The following is a 16,780-nucleotide window of genomic DNA, read 5'->3' as shown; positions in this document are numbered from 1 at the left end:
AGGCGTCATAATAGAGAGCTCATTAATCAGGTAAACGACACAGTCGCGCATGGAATGGGGTGGGGAGGGCAAAACAACATGAGGGTTCGGGATACTCACCTGTGTCCAATTGCTCTGCCTCGTCCCGGGCCCCGCCCCCTCCGTCCGTGCTCCAGTCGGTGATCTATGCCGTTGGGCATAGATCGCGCGGCGGCACTTACTAGCCGGGCCACGTCGCAATGACGTGGCCTTCCCGCGCGGTATACAGCCCGTTTGGGGCGTGCGTTGCTGGCACATTGCGAGGCGGCAGGCTTGCGACGGGTCGGGGACGCGTGACGAGGCAGAGAGGAGGCGGATAAGAGGGCGGGGAGAGGTGGTGGAGGTCGCGAAAGGGAGGGAGGGGAGGTCGCGAAGCGCTGAGCGGAACACGTCAGCGCAGCACGTGATCTATCCGGTGTCCACCGAGAGCGGGTCCCTCAACGCTCTAAGTCCAACTCTCCCTCTCCCTGAGTCTCCCTCCAACACCGCGGGTGCGTGCGTTGCGCGCCGCATATACACGCATCGCCCCCCTCGACGCGTCCTGTCACGTCTACCCCGCACGTCCGCCAACCGCTATCCGTTGCGATCGCAAGCCGCCAGCACGCATCCGCCGTCGACCCGTTGCCGCCGCGTTCGCGCTGCGGTTGCACGCCCATAACGTGCCCCTCTCCCACCCCACCGCCGCCGTCCTCTCCTCACCGTCACTGCCCACAACACCCTTGCTCGCACCGATGCCGCTGCCACCAACGCCAGCGCCTGCAGGTGCCGCCACCCGCCAGCAAACACCCGCCGCTGCCACGTCATGCCGCCGCCTCCCGCATCTGGCCGCCGCACTCAACCATTGCGCGCGCCCACCGACTGCATCCCTCACCGCGTCGCGTCGCCTGTACACACCGTCGCCCGCATTGCGCGCTACACGTGAGTTGTTAGTGTCACGTTCGACGAGGCTGTCCTCCCCATTGGCCTGACCCTTTTACAGGGCTTCACAAGCAGAGGTTGCGCAAACAGCGAGGACAACACAGCGGTCCCGAGCAGTGGCATCGGGGAGAACACGCCGAGGTGAGTGTAGGTGAGTAATCCACCCACTGCAGTCTCGGGTACAATGACACGCGAGCACGGCGCACACGGCGACACCGTGCACACAGGACAAAGGCCCCGCGAGCAAACAACCGACGAGTGCACCAAGGGTGCAGGCTCAACGACACTCAAGGAGGAGGGGCAAGCCTTGGGCGGCAGGCACGGGGCACAGCGACACGAACGGCATGGCAAGCGTGACACGCACGGTGACGCTGAGTATGCAGGGCGGGACAGACGGCCAAGTGGGCGGGTGAGGAGGTGAGTGAACAGGCACGAGGGTGGGTAGATGGGCAAGCCGGCACGCGACAGCGTATGAATGCCCAGCATGCAGGAACAACTGACAAACGCACACAAAGGCGGGCGAGTGGGACGGCGGGCATGCACAAGCAGGTGAGTAGGACAGCAAGCACACATACGCACACAATGACACGCATGTCGACGGCGAGCGCACCGGGCGAATGCCCAGCACGCAACCGCGGCCAACAAACAGACCGCGTGTGCGGGAGGAACGGAAAGGGCAAATAGAAGACGGTGGGCAGAGCTGGAGTGTGGAAAAAACGGGTGCGCGAGGTGAGTGAGCGGGGAGGATGGCCGGAGGATGGTGGGTACGGGCGACTCGTGCGAGCGCGGGCAAGTGAGGAGGACGGCGGGCACGAGCGCAGGCGTGCCAAGCCCTGTATGTACGACAGTCGAATATAATATCAGTCAATATTGTAACAATAGTAGCTTAATAAGCACTTGAGAACTGTACTGAGTGTGCTTGATACGAGGCTTTGTGCGTACTTAGGGGCGGCTTAGCCGTGCTTCGTTAAGCAGAACAACTTAAACTAAGCAACTGGACCTTCTTACTTAAGCCACCTTGGCTTACTGGCTTGATTGACTTAATGGCTTAATTAAGCTGTTTAAGCCGCCGTGAAGCCACATGCAGCTTTCCTGATGTGGTACAGATGCGTGCGGCGAGGGTACCAACGCGTATGGTGAGTGTGGGATGGACGCGTACGGCGATGGTGGTACGGACGCGTGCGGCGATGGTGGTCCGGACGTGTATGGTGAGTGTGATCCGGACGCGCGCGGCGAGGCTGGTATGGACGTGTATGGCGAGGGTGGGAGGGACGTGTATGGCGAGGGTAACGCGGACACGTACGGCGAGGGTAACGTGGACCCGTACGGCGAGGGTAACGCGGACGCGTATGGCGAGGGCACTTGATGCATGAGGGGATGAGGCTGTGGAGGAATGGCAAGGTGGGACGAACTCAATGGTGGCGCAGGAGCTTTCGATGGAGCAGGGAGTGGGTAGTAGGGATTGGCTTGAGGTGCGTTCGCAGGTAGACTGCTTGGTTGCGACGACTGTAAACCAGAATGGTTAGTCTTTAGTACATATGAATCCTATTGTCCATGACATACCCCATTGTCAGCTGAGCGGCGTGCTCGTTTTGGTGGCTGCTGGTCATCGGGTGCGTCCGTAGTAGTGTGTTTACGAGAGCTGGCACTCTGGCCCGTCGTTGTGCCTGTGTCGCCGCCGCCACCGCTGCCTGCCTTGGGCTTGGGGATTGACCGAATCTGCAATGACAACAGTAGGTCCGTCAGCTCGCCTTCATAACGATCGCGCCATAGCCAGGTCTTGAGCATCGTCGCAAGTACGGGACGCGTCTTGGGCCCTGCAGATGTGAGGCGTTCAATGAGCAAATCGCTCAGGATCGCGGTAGCTCCGAAGACGGCATGCGGATGATCGTCGTCCAGTTTCTGCTCACGCCAGCTCTCGAGTGCGGTCTGCGCGTTGGGATCTGGGAGGCCGACTTTCGGCCTAGAAGCTTTTGGCCCCTTTTCTCGTAGTGGTGGGCGTGCGCGATTAAGCAGGGAGCTATCGCATATGTCACAGCATGGCACGGCTGCCTCGGACGCGGTGGCCACTGGAATGGACAGTTCAGCGTGGCACTCACTGTCTCAATGTCATGCCATGGATTGCATACCTTCGGAGAGTGGGCACTCATAGATCTCCCGCCATATCTTGCGGCGACATTGTGTGCTTTGTACAAAGGCTAGAAGCCCTTCATCGGCAGCGCCGTGGTCAACAATGGGGTCATCGGCTGGGTCAAGGACCGTGTCATGGCTGGGGCCGACGCTACTCCCACGGTCAATGCCATGTCTTTTAGCGTAGTCTTTCGGTGTCTTCTGGCGTGCGCTTTTCGGAGGCCCACGGGATTTACGAGCTCGTTGCCTGCCTTTGCTCGTCTTCGGCTCTGGCTGGTCTTGCTCTGCTGGGATCGTTTGCAGATTGATCGAGTATGCAGATCGCTCTACAAGGAGAATCGCAATACCTGTGCGATTCCGCGCTCGCGCTGCACGCCCTGCACGCTGAATGAAATTGGACAGAGTGGCCGGGAGCTTCCATTGGATGACAAGGTCAACGTCAGGAACATTGCAGCCCTACCGTTGACAACACACCTGTCAGTCACGATGGCGCATGAGGCTGCTAGGGAGGGGTACGTACCATGCCAGCGGCGTCCGTGCATACAAGAATGCGCACAGGGCCTATGTTGACGTTGTCTGCAGTCACCTGACCGCCCGCGTACTGACTATTGTTGCGGAAGGCTGCCATGGCGTGGGTTCGGTAGTCAGCGGACATTGTAGCATTGAATGGGCGAATGACACCGAGCTCATAGAGGGCGGGATTACGCTGTTGGAGGATGCTTCCGAGATGGTCGATGATGTCATTACCAGCCTCGATGTTATCGACATAGAGGTACGTCTTCGGGATGTCATTTGCGGACTCGATCTTCTCAGGCAGAACGAAGTCCAGATCAGCGAGCGTGTTCTGAGGATGCTCGCAGGCACGAACAACGATCGAGACGTTGGGCCGATCGTTACCAATGTTGATGAACCGGCCGCCAGTCTTCGGGAAGTGAAGCTTGTTATGAAGATCGCGACGGACCCGTGCGGTCAGGGTTGCCGTCACAGCAATAACGGGAGTCCCGGGAGCGAGGAATGCACGTACGCTCCCCAAGCTCGCGTAGAGCTTGCGAAAGTCAGCGCCCCAGTGCGAGAGACAGTGCGCTTCATCAATGAAGATGCTCAGCACCCGGCGCGTGAACTTGTTGTTGCGAAGCACACGGTTTTTGAACGCGCGTGACTGGAGCATCTCGGGGGAGATGAGGACGATCCGGTACTGACCACGTATGATCTCCTGTTGTGTGCAGAGACAATTAGGTCGGCGTATGGGGATGTTGTGAGAGTCAGTCACCTCCATGATCTGCTTATTCTTTGTGAGCGTGCTCTGTCCGTTCACAGCAACCGCGGTTAGGCCAAATTCGGTCTTGAATGTCTCGACCTATGGAGAGTGATCAATTTGATATGCGCCGACAACAGGTGGCAGGTGTATTCAGATTGGAACATACCATTTCTTCCTCGAGTGCCAGCAACGGACAGACCATAATTGTGGTCTTTCCTTCATTGCCTCGCCAGAGGTGTGGTCCTGCTGCAATTGCCGTCTTGCCGGACCCAGTCGGGGCTTGGATGACAGTGTCGACACCTTCAATCTGCGCTTTCACGCCTTCAAGTTGGAAGAACCGGGGCTCGCTCTCCCAACGGAAGCGCTCCTGCATGATTTGAGCGAGCTCTTTGACCTCTTCGGGGGCCAGTTTTCGATGGCAAGGCAGTGTTCTAGGTTGGCTTCCAGTGTGGCGCAACTTGTAGGCATATTTCCCTGGTCCGCGAGGCATAGTAGCAGTGTGCTATGCGAAGGCGAGGGAACACGATGACCAAGAGGAAAATGAAGAAGTCCAAGGCGCCCGTTGAACGGTGGGGCCTTGACGGTCACAAATCCAACGCCGATCGCTCTGTCAACCATTGTTCAATCTCATGTCCATTGCTCTTCTAAAATGACACATAATCAGCGACGCAGGGCCAGCTCGCTGCCACCTTCTTCGCCGCTCACGGACCTGCCATCTGATATCCTCGCTCATAATGACCGTCCCTTGCCCTCCGTATTCGAAGGACTCTACCAAATTTCCCCCGTTCAAAGCGAACACATTGTTTCCGACACATCAATGCTTCCCGAGTCCCCTGCGCGCAACGCTGCGGACAGACGGCGCAAGGACAAGGCTGATCGTGACAAGGCAGCTCGCCTGGCAGAACAAGCTGCTGCAGAAGACGAGGCAGAACGCCGGATGGTCGTTTGTGAGCAGGTCTTGGAAATACTCGAGGCGGCTGACGTACCGTTCATTGACCTGCTTCGCATTGTGTCGGACGCTCGCCACAACCGAGGGAAGGAGAGGTACTGGGGTCTGTTCCGGGATACCACTGGTGTCACGGAGATCCTGGACATGTGGGTCTCCTCTGAAAACAGCATTACCGGCCGAGAGACTCTCCGCAACTGGGCAACTGCATACATCGCACGGCTTGTGTCCCGTGAGGGTCATGCCGTCTGCAAGGATGGGTTCCTGCGCACGGAGAAGCGATCCATTGACGAGGACTTTGCACTGGACTTCAGCCTTGAATCGCTTGCCGCTGGCCTCGACAACCTCTGCCCCACAATGATGGCTCTCCTGTCTGCATTTGGGACCTCTACAAGACAGAAGCGCAGCAACACGCGCACAGGAGTGCGACGACACCTGAATGTGAGTGTCTGCCTGCGTATATGGAACATCACACCAAAACTAGAGCCAGTACCTCACCACAGGCGCTTTGATCTGTCTCAGCGCACGGAGCCAAAAGAATAACTATGCACGCCATATCTTTGGATTGTATGCATACGCCTCTGGAGCAAAGCGACAAATGATTGAATTGCTATCGCACCTGGGATTGTGTAGCAGCTACAACACTCTCGCTGCAAACCTTGGCGATGACCGCCTCCCGCCTGACGATGACCATCTCCCGCCTGATACGACCCCTGCAAGCGACACGGATAGTTCAGGATCAGACGACGAAGACAGCGACGATGAAGACGTACCTTCCCGTCCACAACCCGTCGATCATCCAACATTCCCATCACCTCATCAGTCTGCGAGCCCAACACCAGATGCAGTACCAAACCTCCCGCAGACTCAGCCCGCAGAGTCCACACCCAGAGACCGGCCGGCACGACCAAGCGGCACCTCAGTGGACTCTGAGGACGAGATGTGGGAGAAATTGAGTGAAATTCGAGCTGAGGATGTTGTCGACGAGGAAGGAAATGACATCCTAGAGGCTTTGGATGCCCTACAAGCTGAGAGGCGAGACGGCGCGGTGGACAGTGCCAGTGGGGGAAAGCCTGAGAAGAAGAAGTGCGTCGAAGGGATCCTCAAGCGCCTTTCAGACGCATGTCGACGCGCTGCACGTGCAAACGCGTCGTCGCGTCTCGTCGCGTTCGTGTACGATAACATCAATATTGTATTTCGCGTGGCCGAGCAAGCGTCCGGGAATAAGGACACCATGGAGAACGGAACATGCGCGACGGCGTTCGAGCTGTTTGGAGCAAGCGAGGACGCCATGCAGACAGCAGACCTCATGGCCGGCATCATCAACGCTGGACCTCTCAGTGTTGCAGACATACTCTTCACGCCCGAAGAGAGCCGCGATTTCAAAGCGATCCTCCAGCACACCGTTCTCAATGTCATAGCAACCCATGGCGGCGAACCCTTTGCGCACTTCAAGAAGGACATCGACGTGTTTGGACCACTCCTCGAGACACGCATACCTCTGCATCAGACCAAGATCTTCCCTCTGCCCTCCATGAAGATCGACGAATCCACAATAGTGGGAAACGCAGACGTGACAAAGACCGTTCTCGCTGAGCTTGGGCAGGACATGGATGCAGATGGCTTCACAGAGGTTGTCCGGATCATCGCAGGCGACCAGCTATCCATTGCTCGCTTGCGTTCGCTCATGAAGAATCGGTCAGGTCATGACTCCTTCGCCAACTCGTATCTCTGGGCCGTCGTCATGCCCGGGCTCTTTCATTACAAGATGGCCACTGTACATGGCATTATGGAACGTCATTACGGCTACACTACGAGCCATCACAACCCGGGTTCACTCGCATTCCACAACACCGTCCTAGACCGTAAACCGATCACTGTGACCAGTCTTCCACCGTTCCGCGTGTGTCAAGATCTCATCTTCGTCTCACTCTACGCCCGCGTCCTTGTCTGTCTAGAGCATGTCAGCTCATGCGACACCCTTGAAGACTACGCCAAGCATGTGTCATGGGCACAGCTCAGACAGCACGCAGCCGAAATTGTCGACCGCTACACGAACAGCCGAACAGTGGGCCGCCTGCGTACTGCTCGTGCTGCGGCGCTTCGCAACGGTGTACCCGAGCATGGTGGCACTGTTGCAGCATCAACTCAGGCTGACTCGGAGGGAGATATGGTATACGAGAATGCGCTTCTGTTCCTGCGTGACGCGCTCGTTCTGCGTGCACTGACGAACGCAATCAAGATGGGGGTCTCCGGTCGCGTAGTCTTGATCCTCAAGGCATTGGCACTGATCTATCGCGGCGCCGGACGCACAAAATACGCTCAGGAAGTCCTATACCTGGTACATAATATGACTCACATATGGCCCGAAGGACTACGGTACGTCTACAGCCCTCATCTTGCTGTTATCCATACATTGACGAGCCGCGGTACCAGCAAAATCGTCTTGAACAATTGGCTCGTTAATCCGACCGGCAAGCCAAATGCCTGGGTCGAAGTCGACCTCATGCAGGAACATGAGAACTTCTGGATCAAAGTAAGTGTTCACGAGGGCTATCAGTCACGGAAAAGCAGAATACTGACCAACAAAATGTGATAGACAATCTACCGAGCACACGGGAGCAACGGGTCATGGGAATGGCTCGCCATGATATCGCCATGCATCGATATCCTGCGCCGCCTGTCCACGCAGATGAACGCGTCCCTAGGCGCGAAGCTGGGATCAAAGCATACGAGTCCCAGTATACAGAAGGACATTACCGTGCTCATGAAATCCCTGCACCACCACCAAGTCTACGAACTCCATCCCGGCCGCACGATTGATGACGACAAGCCCGTTGTACCCGACGCGCTGACGTATGGACTAGAGCTTCTTGAAGGGCCACTCGAGGACTTCAACCGCACGTTTGCAAAGCTGCAAGCGCGTTGCCGATCGACCCCTCTTGTAGGCGCGAGGTATCCAGGCATCCGCGCGACCTTCGACTCGGCAACGACGGTTGTTCCGGCCGCGAGCTCCAGTGAGCCGCAAACAGTCGCGGTCAATACAGCGCCGACCAGCGAGGGCCACGCAGAGGGCGCGTCGGAGGGCACGTCAGAGCAGCTGGCGGACAGGCAAAGCGGCGTGGTGATAGAACAAAGTGAAGATCGCGAAGGAGACGGTTTCGACGAGGACTCAGATGACGATGAAGAGGAGGACCTTCAGCCGCAAAGCATGTTCTCACTTGATACGCCGGGCGACGTGGCGCTTGATCCCGATCGTGTGGACGACTTTGAGTTTGGACTATGATACTGTATAATTTCTGTAACTACTGTCTCCGTGCAGACGACGTGAGGCACTTGCAATGTTCACGAGTCCTCATAGCACGGTATGCTGAATTTCTCTAAGTCCCGTTTCCCACGGGGGTACTCAGGTAAAGGGCGCCCAAATGGACCAGCCGTTCTGGCGAACGTGAGGAGTGCCACGACTGAGTTTGAATTTCTCCTCGCCAGAACGGCTGGGAACGAGCCTAGTATGCATACATCCACAACGACCTCGGAGAAAACCCCACTTTGGCCGAGCTGGAGAACTACATGACGGGAAAGAGCGGGGAGATGCCCGTCGTCCTCCGTCCAACGCCCGAGCAGTACAAACAGACAAAGAAGGATCGCGAATTTGAGAAACATCAGTTTCACCTCGCGGTCGCGGGGGTAGCGGGTAGCGGGAAGTCTTCATTTGTGAATGCTATCCGCGGATTGGAGGACAACGTTGACGGGGCGGCACCCACAGGAGTCATCGAGACGACTTATAAAATCGATCGGTACCCCGATCCCAATGATAATCTCCCCTTTATATGGTACGACGTCCCCGGTGCTGGCACACTCTCCATCTCCGCAGCACAGTACTTCACGGACCAGGGACTCTACGTCTTCGATGCCATCATTGTACTCTTCGACGCACGCTTCACGGCCACAGACATCGCCATCCTCCGCCAGTGCGCGCACTGGAAGATCCCCGCCTACATCGTGCGATCGAAGTCACAGACACACATCGAGAACCTCGCCAAGGACCTAGCGCGCCGCGCGCCGAGGAACGTTGACTACGAGGACAAGGATGACGACGAGGACAATGATAACGACAAAGCTAGCTTCATGGAGCAGGCGTGAAAAAGTTACATCAACGACACCCGTGCGAGCATTGCGAAGAACCTGCAGGATGCAAAGCTGCCCGAGCAGCGGGGCTATCTTATCGACCGCGCGACGCTGCTGCGGGTAAGGAAAGGCAAAAAGACGAAGGAAGTTATTCATGAATGGGAGCTCTTGAGTGACCTCCTCGAGGAGGGACGTCGCCGGCGCGCGCAGCGAGCGCAGCGAGGTACGTTGATTCCTAATACTGATCTCTTTTCACGAACTAACTTAGTGAACCTTTGACCGTAGCATTGACCGTAGCATTGAATCTTATTACTGGTGGCACTAGTATGTAGGCTTCCGCGCGTTGTTATGACCCTGTATGACTGCTGTCCACTTTTGCTCTGGCGTTTCGAGTTCGTGATGTAGGCCGTTGCGGATAGCGTTGACACGCCGTTGAACAACTGATTTTTGAATGGCAACGCGAGCAGCGGCAGCAGAAACGAAGATTTTACACGCGTGAAGCTGGTCAATGTACCGTACGCTAGAATTGCTCGCACGCGTGTCTACCGTAAGCTCAGTCTCGTTGCGATCTCCTCAAGACGAGTGAAAGCGAAGGCACATGCAATCTTCTGTCCACTCCCCAACTAGTGAAGTAGATCGCGTTAATGGCGGCGTCGTTCTTGATACCCCAGAGGTCCTGTCCGTTCCAATATGGGTAGCATCCCATATGCTTCATGCCGTTGTATCCAGGAATCCCTGTATCAATCCTGTGACTACGCATGAGCTTGGTTAAACAAAAGATGAAATAACGGAGATGCTCACCGGAATTCGTCGCGGCGCATGCTCGAGCGCAATGCGAGACGGCCCCGCGCACCGAACTGTTTCAGTGCGTTCACGCCAAGGAGCGTGTATTCCTCGACGTACAGCGTCCCTTTCTCGATGACAATGCGCGCGGAGGACGCGTTCCTCCCCAGATGCGAGTCAGTGTCACGCCAGGTACCAGCGTACAGCTCCTCGGCGAGATCAGCGAGCGCGTTGTCGATGGCGGGCTGGAAGATCTCAAACGTGTCGTATGCGAACTTTGCAGCGTCGTGATAGTGCCCGCCCATCAGGACTACGACACCATATCCCGTCCCGGGATGAATAGCTACAGCGGCGTGATAGCCCGCCATCGCGCCAACTGGAGACAATGCGTCAGCCCCAGAAGATGTCAGGTTGTGGCAAGATGACACACGTTTCCAGTAGATCTTGCGCAATCGGCCGTTGGAGTCCCTTGCCTTGATGATCTCCCACATGAATCCGATCTCTGTCCAGTCGTCCTCCTCGAATGCGTGCACAGTCTGGAGCCACTTGTTCAGCGAGTATTGCGAGATCTGGCTCCGCGGGTGGTTTGCGTTCAGCAGCGTCTGCGTGACGGTAATCATATCGGCGAGTGAAGAGAATTGGCCGCCAGCTGGGTTCATCGCATCTAGGAAGTCCTGGTCCTGTGAGTGGTTGTCGAGCGGTGAGTACGAGCAAGAGAGGTGACAGGAACAATGATACGCACCGCGATTACCGGAGCGAGAGATGGGACGACGATGAGGTGCTTGTTGTCTTCAGTAGTGAGGAAGTGACTCCCGTTCATGCCCATAGGCCCGAAGACGTCGCGCTGGAGAAGATCCGCATAATTGGCGAGAGAGGAACCCCGAGACGCTGCCGCTGCCTCTAAGACGATGCCCAGGAGCCCGGTGGCAGTATTGGAGTACGCAGGATAGGCCGCAGGAGGTGATGTGAGGCGATGTCGCTCAATCGCGGCATAGAGAGCGTCGTGCGAAGGGAAAGGGTGGCCGTTTGTAGGTGGAGGTCCACCTCCGAACAGGCTCTCTGGCCATCTGTGTACGGTCCCGGGTGGCCAGTCTCTGCCCAGCCCCGATGTGTGCGTCGCGAGCCGGTGTAAGGTGATAGGAGCGCCTTCACGGGGAATGAAGGGCTTGTCTGGGTCTAAACCATCAGGACTATACTTGAAGTTGTCGATGTATTTGTCAACTGGGTCGTCCCTGGCAAGGCGAGTTACATCGTGCAGTCGAGATAGTGGCGCGTCTGACGTACCATGAGATGATTCCCTTCTGTTCCAGAATCAAACCTTCGAGCGCAGTGAACAACTTCGATACCGATGCGATGCGATACATCGAGTGCGAGGTTGTCGGCGGAGAGGTCGACGTCTCGTTGCCCCTCATGACACCGAAATTGTTCTCGTAAAGGGTTCCATCGGATGTCACAACTGCGACTGAGAGGCTGTCGATGTCACCTTTGGCGAATCGGGTAGTAAAGTACTCGTGTAGGGTCCTCGTGGCCACGCGGATGGCGGGATGATCTGGGGAAGGAGGTGTTTCGGCGTGGAGGTTAGTAGGCAGAAACGGCCTGCAGCTCCATCGCTCGATATCTGATTCTCGGTCCAGGAGAGATAGAGAGAATGACAGCAGGTTGCCGGAGTACTGACTGCCTAGAAGGAAAGCCACAGCAGCGACTGCAACCGTCAGGGAAGTCCACATGTCGATGGTGGCCCGGGCCTGAGAAGGGCAAGGACTGGTGGTGAGAGACGACCTGAGTGATTTGATATTGTGCCCCTCTTTTATGGACTATCAGTCGCTCTTCCCGAGAAGACCGCCCGCTGTAAAGCGTACCATCTCCAACTTTGAGAAGTTGTACACAAATGTATGCATTTGGCACCCTTGCCCGTCGCTCATAGCAGCCTGTATGAAACATGCGTGAGCTCAGAAGTCACATCACACGGCGAATCGAGGTCGAGTGATGCGGCAGAGCGCAAGTGCCAACTTAAGGACACTGGACAGCCACAACGGCGTTGAACGCGTACCGACTTGTACCGACGGTACTTATGTACCATATGCATACCGCATCGTGATTGGTCAGTCAGGCTACCATAACAGGAAACCGTGCTCGTTGACCACCGCCGAACTCCATCGTGCGAAGGTCTCTGCGCATGCTCTCAGCCCCTGCTAGGACAAGGCGGTGCGCATGGATGCGGCCTTGCGACAAACATACGGGCTCAGCGCTCAGCGGCCAACACGTTCTGGCAGCGAAATGGGATCTATCACAACCTTAACTTTAACCGTGGACGTCCGCGCGGGCGTCTTATAGAGCCTCGACGAGAGCGCACGCCATCCCACACCTGCACACCACTGAAGAACATCTCGTAGGAGGTGAGCCTGGCTCAGGCTGCTGTGTATGTCTTGCTCTACTCTGCTTACAGTCCCATCGCCATCCATACTGACAGTTCTCTGAGACCGCACGCTCCACATGTACCAGTGGATTCAGCGTCTTTTAGATGCGCTGTTTTGCCGTATCTTCCCCCATACTCAGCAACAGCATGAAGATGGTATGAGCCAGCGACATCTGTTTGGGGGAGAGTCAACACAGGCGCCGGCTCTCCCGGGTCGTGAGCCAGAAGAACTCCGGCGTGTCGAAGACGAGGCGAGGCGAGCAATTGAGGAGAGTCACAGGCTGGAAGAGGAGAGGCGGGTGAAGGAGAAGGCCGTCCGAGAGGCAGAGGAAGCGTGTCGAAGGGCGGAAGAAGACCGCCAGCAGATGGAACGCATGCGCGATGAGGCCGAGCACGCGCGCGAGGCAGCGGAGGCCGCAGCAGCAGAGGCGCGGGCTCAACAGGAGACCGCGGAACGGCTGTTGCGCGAAGGTGCGCGACCCGTCGTCGTCCCGACCGTCGAGCAGTTCCGCGACGCGAAGCAGCGCCTGGAGTACCAGGAGGGCTACACGCATATAGCGGTCACAGGTGTGGCGGGAAGCGGCAAGTCCTCCTTGATCAACGCCCTTCGCGGCCTCAACAACGGCGAGCGAAGCGCGGCGCCCACTGGGATTGTCGAGACGACGAGCACCATCGCACACTACCCGGACCCAGACCCGAAGAAGCGCGTCGTATGGTACGACGTCCCCGGTGCGGGCACGCTCACGGTCCCTGACTGGGTCTACTTCACGGACCAGGGGCTATACGTGCTCGACTGCATCCTGGTCCTCTTCGACTCGCGCTTCACGGCGACGGACGTCGCGATCCTGCGGAACTGCGAACGGTTCCGCATACCCGCGTTCGTCGTGCGCTCAAAGGCGCGCCAACACGTCCGCAACCTCGTAGTGGACATGGGCGACAACGACAGTGATTCCGAGACGGAGGATGGCCAACAGGCGACGGCGGCGGTCCTTGAACGTGCCACCGAGCGGTACGTGGAGGAGTCGCGGACGAGCGTTGCGCGTAACTTGAAGTTGGCGGAGCTGCCGGAACAGCGGGTCTACCTGGTGGACAAGGAGGTGGTGAGACTGCTGGCGAAAGGGCGGCCCTCGGGGAGCAGTCTCGATGAGCGCGATCTCTTACGAGACTTGGCCAAGGCAACACCCCCGAGGGGCTCTGATGTGACGGATTCGATGAAAGACAGTCCACTGGCAGACGTAAGGTAACCCTGGCCTCGCTCGTCATGTTGTAGATTGCTTGTATCTCAACTATGTTGGCGTTCTCACTCACTGGTACCCTAATGATGCTACTGCTCCGCATGATGCAGATCATTCAACACTTCTCGAAACCGAGTGAGCATGGGTAGGTCTGCCCGCCTTGCTAACCCATGATGAGCACTACCACCGTGCGGCCGAGCGTCCGATAGGCAGGCGTTGAGTATGGGGATAGGCCGTCGCGCCTGTCATAGTAGGTTTCGGGCAGCGCCGTGATGGTCTACAAAAGCCCAACCTTATTTCTGCGCATTCCTCCCACCTTCGTGTCGACCTATCGCTCCGTACACAGTCCTCGAGACCAGCTGCCCAGTCTCGACGGCTCTGACATAGCGATAAGCCAGCCATACACGCACTTCCAGGGCAGGTACGTCACATACTCAGGTCTATTCAGCGACCTGCTGGGTTCCTGAAGTCCGGCCGTAGTAGCCTCATATCAGTTGCTGTACAACAATGGGGAGTGGAACCTCGAAAGTCGACCAAAAGATGCAGGGCCTGGAGGAGGAGTTGGAGAAGCTCAAAGAGTTCATGCGTGAACAGCAGAAAACGGGGGAAACCTCGTCCGAAGCGTTCAAGCGCATGGAGGAGGCAATAGCACGCGCAGAGATGATGGCGCGAGAACAGCAAGAGGCTATGCGTAGGCTGGAGGAGCAGATACGCCGCGCCAACGAGGGCCGCGCCCGCGGGGAGGCCGGCGCGCAGAGGGCGCTGGAGCAGGAGCAGTACGCGAGGCGAGCGGAGAGGGATGCGGAGCAGATGGCCGACGCGGCGCGCCGGGCGACGACCGACGCGGAGAGGCAGCGCCTCGCAGGAGAGCAGCCGCTTGCCAGCCCGACGCTCGCCCAGCGCGAGGCAGCCATGCGCAAGATCGGCTACGAGGACGGCCTGTTCCACTTCGCCGTCGCTGGAGTCTCGGGCAGCGGCAAGTCGTCGCTGATCAACGCCCTGCGCGGGCTGCGCAACAAGGATAGGGGTGCCGCACCCACCGGCGTTGTAGAGACCACCGACGAGATCGTCCGCTACCACGATCCTCAAGCCGATAGGTCCTACGTGTGGTACGACGTGCCCGGCGCTGGGACGCTCTCGGTTCCCGACTGGCAGTACTTCACCGACATGGGGCTTTATGTGTTCGACTGCATCATCGTCGTCTGCGACAACCGCTTCACGCAGACCGACGTCGCCATCCTGCGCAATTGCCTGCGTTTCCAGATCCCGACGCTCGTCGTGCGCTCCAAGTCGGGCCAGCACATCCGGAACCTCGCAGACGACATGGGGGGCGTAGGCGATGACGACGAGGACGAGGACGAGGAAGATGTAGGTGAGCGGAGGAAGAGGGCGCGCGAGCGATACATCCAGGGCACGCACCAGGTTGTTGAGCGGGACCTGCAGGCAGCGGGCCTGCCCCCGCAGCATGTGTACCTCGTCGACAAGGACGTGCTCCTCAGGATTGTGAGAGGGAGACAGGCCAAGGGACGAATTGACGAGAAGGAGTTGCTGCGGCGTATATTCGAGCTGGCACCCCCGCAGATTGACGGCTCCGAGCTTGAGTCGACGACGTCGATGGATCTGAGTGACCAGTGGACGGACTTCGGCGTCCAATCGACTCGGAGCCCGTTGATTACGCTCGGGCCGCGGCCGGATTCGGATATGACACTGAGTCCGTGGATGGACTCACCTTCGAAAGTCTAACTCATGACACTATGACCTCCACTGTTGCCAACACGCATACTTACCTTGCAGTCGCTGTGTTGTCGTTTCTTCAGGCCGCCCCCTTCCTGTACAGTATACTTTGCTACTGAGTTCAACACGGCCGTTCTCCAGTAAAGCCGTACCAATCCCAGAGAGTGGTTGGATAATCAGCTCACTGGCACTGGCAGTTGAATGTTTCCCATACATGCGTGCCATAACACTGACTCGGAGGCTACCACTGGCAGAAGCAGGTACGCCCACGATGGTGTGTTTACGGATTGTGGATTCCTACCGGGCGTGCTGTAATCGTCTCGTCTTCTCGGTTCTGTCCGCCCTCAACGAACGCCCATTCGAAGTTCGAATCAGGAGTTCCTGGGTGCAGAACATGGGGCGGCCGCCCTTCGTGCATCCACGCGGTGATAGGGTTCACCGGTGAGTGTCGTTCTACATCACTGCATGCTTGGGGTGTGCTTTCCGCAAGGTGACCTCTTTTATTGAACCTAATACCAGAGTACCATTGACGAGCCTCTGATCCGCGCACAGGTACTGTTCTGAATGGTAGTACGCTCCTATGTATGGCAAGACGTGTCCCAACCAGGCCATCGTTCTCGACAGGTCAGCGCTATCGCTTTCCGAGCGCGCAGTGTGTGCATCCCAATCGAAGACGAACCCTGAACAGCGCAGCAGAGCACGATTGCGGTGAGGAAACTTTGGTCAGGCTCCTTCCGCTGCTAACTTGGCTTCCCTCAATCTCCGTCTTTCGTTCTGGTTTCCGGGTTAGCGGTAATAAGCTATCCCTCCTGGTGATCATCCACTGAACGCACGTGTTGTGCGTGGCGAGTCGCAGGCAACCTTCACAAAAGCCGGTACATTCTGAACGACTGGATATCCCACTTATGGCAAGGAAGATGATTGTCGGGATATATAGTCTTCTCGTACGCCTTGCTCTGCATCGTCACTCTTTAGGCGACTGTTTGCAAAGGTGCGTGTCATGTCTCTGTTTTAGGCTTCACGTGGCGAACGTTGGTGTTCATACCGATCCAGTCATGGAACACGACGCGCATGAGGTGCTCGACATCGCTCTTGGGGCTGCCGTTCTTGTAGCGACATCAGTGTGTAATGTCGCTACGACAGCACAACGACGGATGCAGCAAGGTATCAACCGCCAGGCGCGAAATCGTGACGCTGCAGCGCTGCAGAGACGC

General features: G+C 57.5%; 7 protein-coding genes across 7 annotated transcripts; 4 read left to right on the top strand and 3 right to left on the bottom strand.

Annotated features, from left to right (window-relative positions):
- Nucleotides 1–381: 381 nt before the first annotated feature.
- C8Q71DRAFT_775254 (uncharacterized protein) lies at nt 382–1,815 on the bottom strand. Its single transcript, XM_047924594.1, has 2 exons — nt 1,077–1,815; nt 382–942 (listed from the first exon to the last, which is right to left on the bottom strand). Exons 1-2 carry the CDS (start codon nt 1,507–1,509, stop codon nt 569–571), a joined length of 807 nt encoding a protein of 268 aa, XP_047775618.1. The 5' UTR covers nt 1,510–1,815; the 3' UTR covers nt 382–568.
- A 666-nt stretch (nt 1,816–2,481) lies between these two features.
- C8Q71DRAFT_713528 (P-loop containing nucleoside triphosphate hydrolase protein) lies at nt 2,482–4,814 on the bottom strand (the record flags this gene model as incomplete). The annotated part of the gene is made up of 6 exons (XM_047920918.1): nt 2,482–2,984; nt 3,066–3,522; nt 3,587–3,627; nt 3,673–4,276; nt 4,337–4,423; nt 4,491–4,814. The coding sequence occupies 6 exons, from the start codon at nt 4,812–4,814 to the stop codon at nt 2,482–2,484; spliced, it is 2,016 nt and encodes a 671-aa protein (XP_047775617.1).
- Nucleotides 4,815–5,279: 465 nt separating this feature from the next.
- C8Q71DRAFT_878441 (uncharacterized protein) lies at nt 5,280–8,653 on the top strand (the record flags this gene model as incomplete). The annotated part of the gene is made up of 5 exons (XM_047928441.1): nt 5,280–5,711; nt 5,761–6,039; nt 6,355–7,649; nt 7,707–7,806; nt 7,870–8,653. Coding segments are annotated over 5 exons (2,793 nt in total), but the record flags the coding sequence as incomplete, so codon positions are not given.
- Nucleotides 8,654–8,712: 59 nt separating this feature from the next.
- Nucleotides 8,713–9,736, top strand: C8Q71DRAFT_241463 (interferon-inducible GTPase-domain-containing protein). Its single transcript, XM_047917234.1, has 2 exons — nt 8,713–9,621; nt 9,684–9,736. The coding sequence occupies exon 1, from the start codon at nt 8,841–8,843 to the stop codon at nt 9,411–9,413; it is 573 nt and encodes a 190-aa protein (XP_047775615.1). The 5' UTR covers nt 8,713–8,840; the 3' UTR covers nt 9,414–9,621; nt 9,684–9,736.
- A 215-nt stretch (nt 9,737–9,951) lies between these two features.
- Nucleotides 9,952–11,908, bottom strand: C8Q71DRAFT_860628 (beta-lactamase/transpeptidase-like protein; the record flags this gene model as incomplete). Its single annotated transcript, XM_047927815.1, has 5 exons — nt 9,952–10,144; nt 10,200–10,557; nt 10,612–10,861; nt 10,924–11,413; nt 11,466–11,908. The coding sequence occupies 5 exons, from the start codon at nt 11,906–11,908 to the stop codon at nt 9,952–9,954; spliced, it is 1,734 nt and encodes a 577-aa protein (XP_047775614.1).
- Nucleotides 11,909–12,755: 847 nt separating this feature from the next.
- Nucleotides 12,756–13,841, top strand: C8Q71DRAFT_860627 (interferon-inducible GTPase-domain-containing protein; the record flags this gene model as incomplete). Its single annotated transcript, XM_047927814.1, has 1 exon — nt 12,756–13,841. The coding sequence occupies one exon, from the start codon at nt 12,756–12,758 to the stop codon at nt 13,839–13,841; it is 1,086 nt and encodes a 361-aa protein (XP_047775613.1).
- A 220-nt stretch (nt 13,842–14,061) lies between these two features.
- Nucleotides 14,062–15,842, top strand: C8Q71DRAFT_241380 (interferon-inducible GTPase-domain-containing protein). Its single transcript, XM_047917233.1, has 3 exons — nt 14,062–14,253; nt 14,313–15,759; nt 15,821–15,842. Exon 2 carries the CDS (start codon nt 14,340–14,342, stop codon nt 15,573–15,575), a length of 1,236 nt encoding a protein of 411 aa, XP_047775612.1. The 5' UTR covers nt 14,062–14,253; nt 14,313–14,339; the 3' UTR covers nt 15,576–15,759; nt 15,821–15,842.
- The last annotated feature ends 938 nt before the right edge of the window (nt 15,843–16,780 follow it).

This window comes from Rhodofomes roseus (genome assembly GCF_022264815.1).
Source record: "Rhodofomes roseus strain CIRM-BRFM 1785 chromosome Unknown C8Q71scaffold_20, whole genome shotgun sequence".
In the NCBI taxonomy this organism is placed as follows: domain Eukaryota; kingdom Fungi; phylum Basidiomycota; class Agaricomycetes; order Polyporales; family Fomitopsidaceae; genus Rhodofomes; species Rhodofomes roseus.
The sequence above is the reverse complement of the archived record's forward strand: the minus strand, read 5'-3'. Positions and strand labels throughout refer to the sequence as shown.

Bases quoted from the DNA above. Each gene is read 5' to 3' on its own strand.
- C8Q71DRAFT_775254 (XM_047924594.1), bottom strand. From the start codon at position 1,509: ATGTGTGCTTGCTGTCCTACTCACCTGCTTGTGCATGCCCGCCGTCCC. The intron at 943-1,076 runs TCGGCGTGTTCT...GTGACACTAACA, and splicing joins ATTACTCACCTACACTCACC to ACTCACGTGTAGCGCGCAAT.
- C8Q71DRAFT_241463 (XM_047917234.1), top strand. From the start codon at position 8,841: ATGACGGGAAAGAGCGGGGAGATGCCCGTCGTCCTCCGTCCAACGCCC.
- C8Q71DRAFT_241380 (XM_047917233.1), top strand. From the start codon at position 14,340: ATGGGGAGTGGAACCTCGAAAGTCGACCAAAAGATGCAGGGCCTGGAG.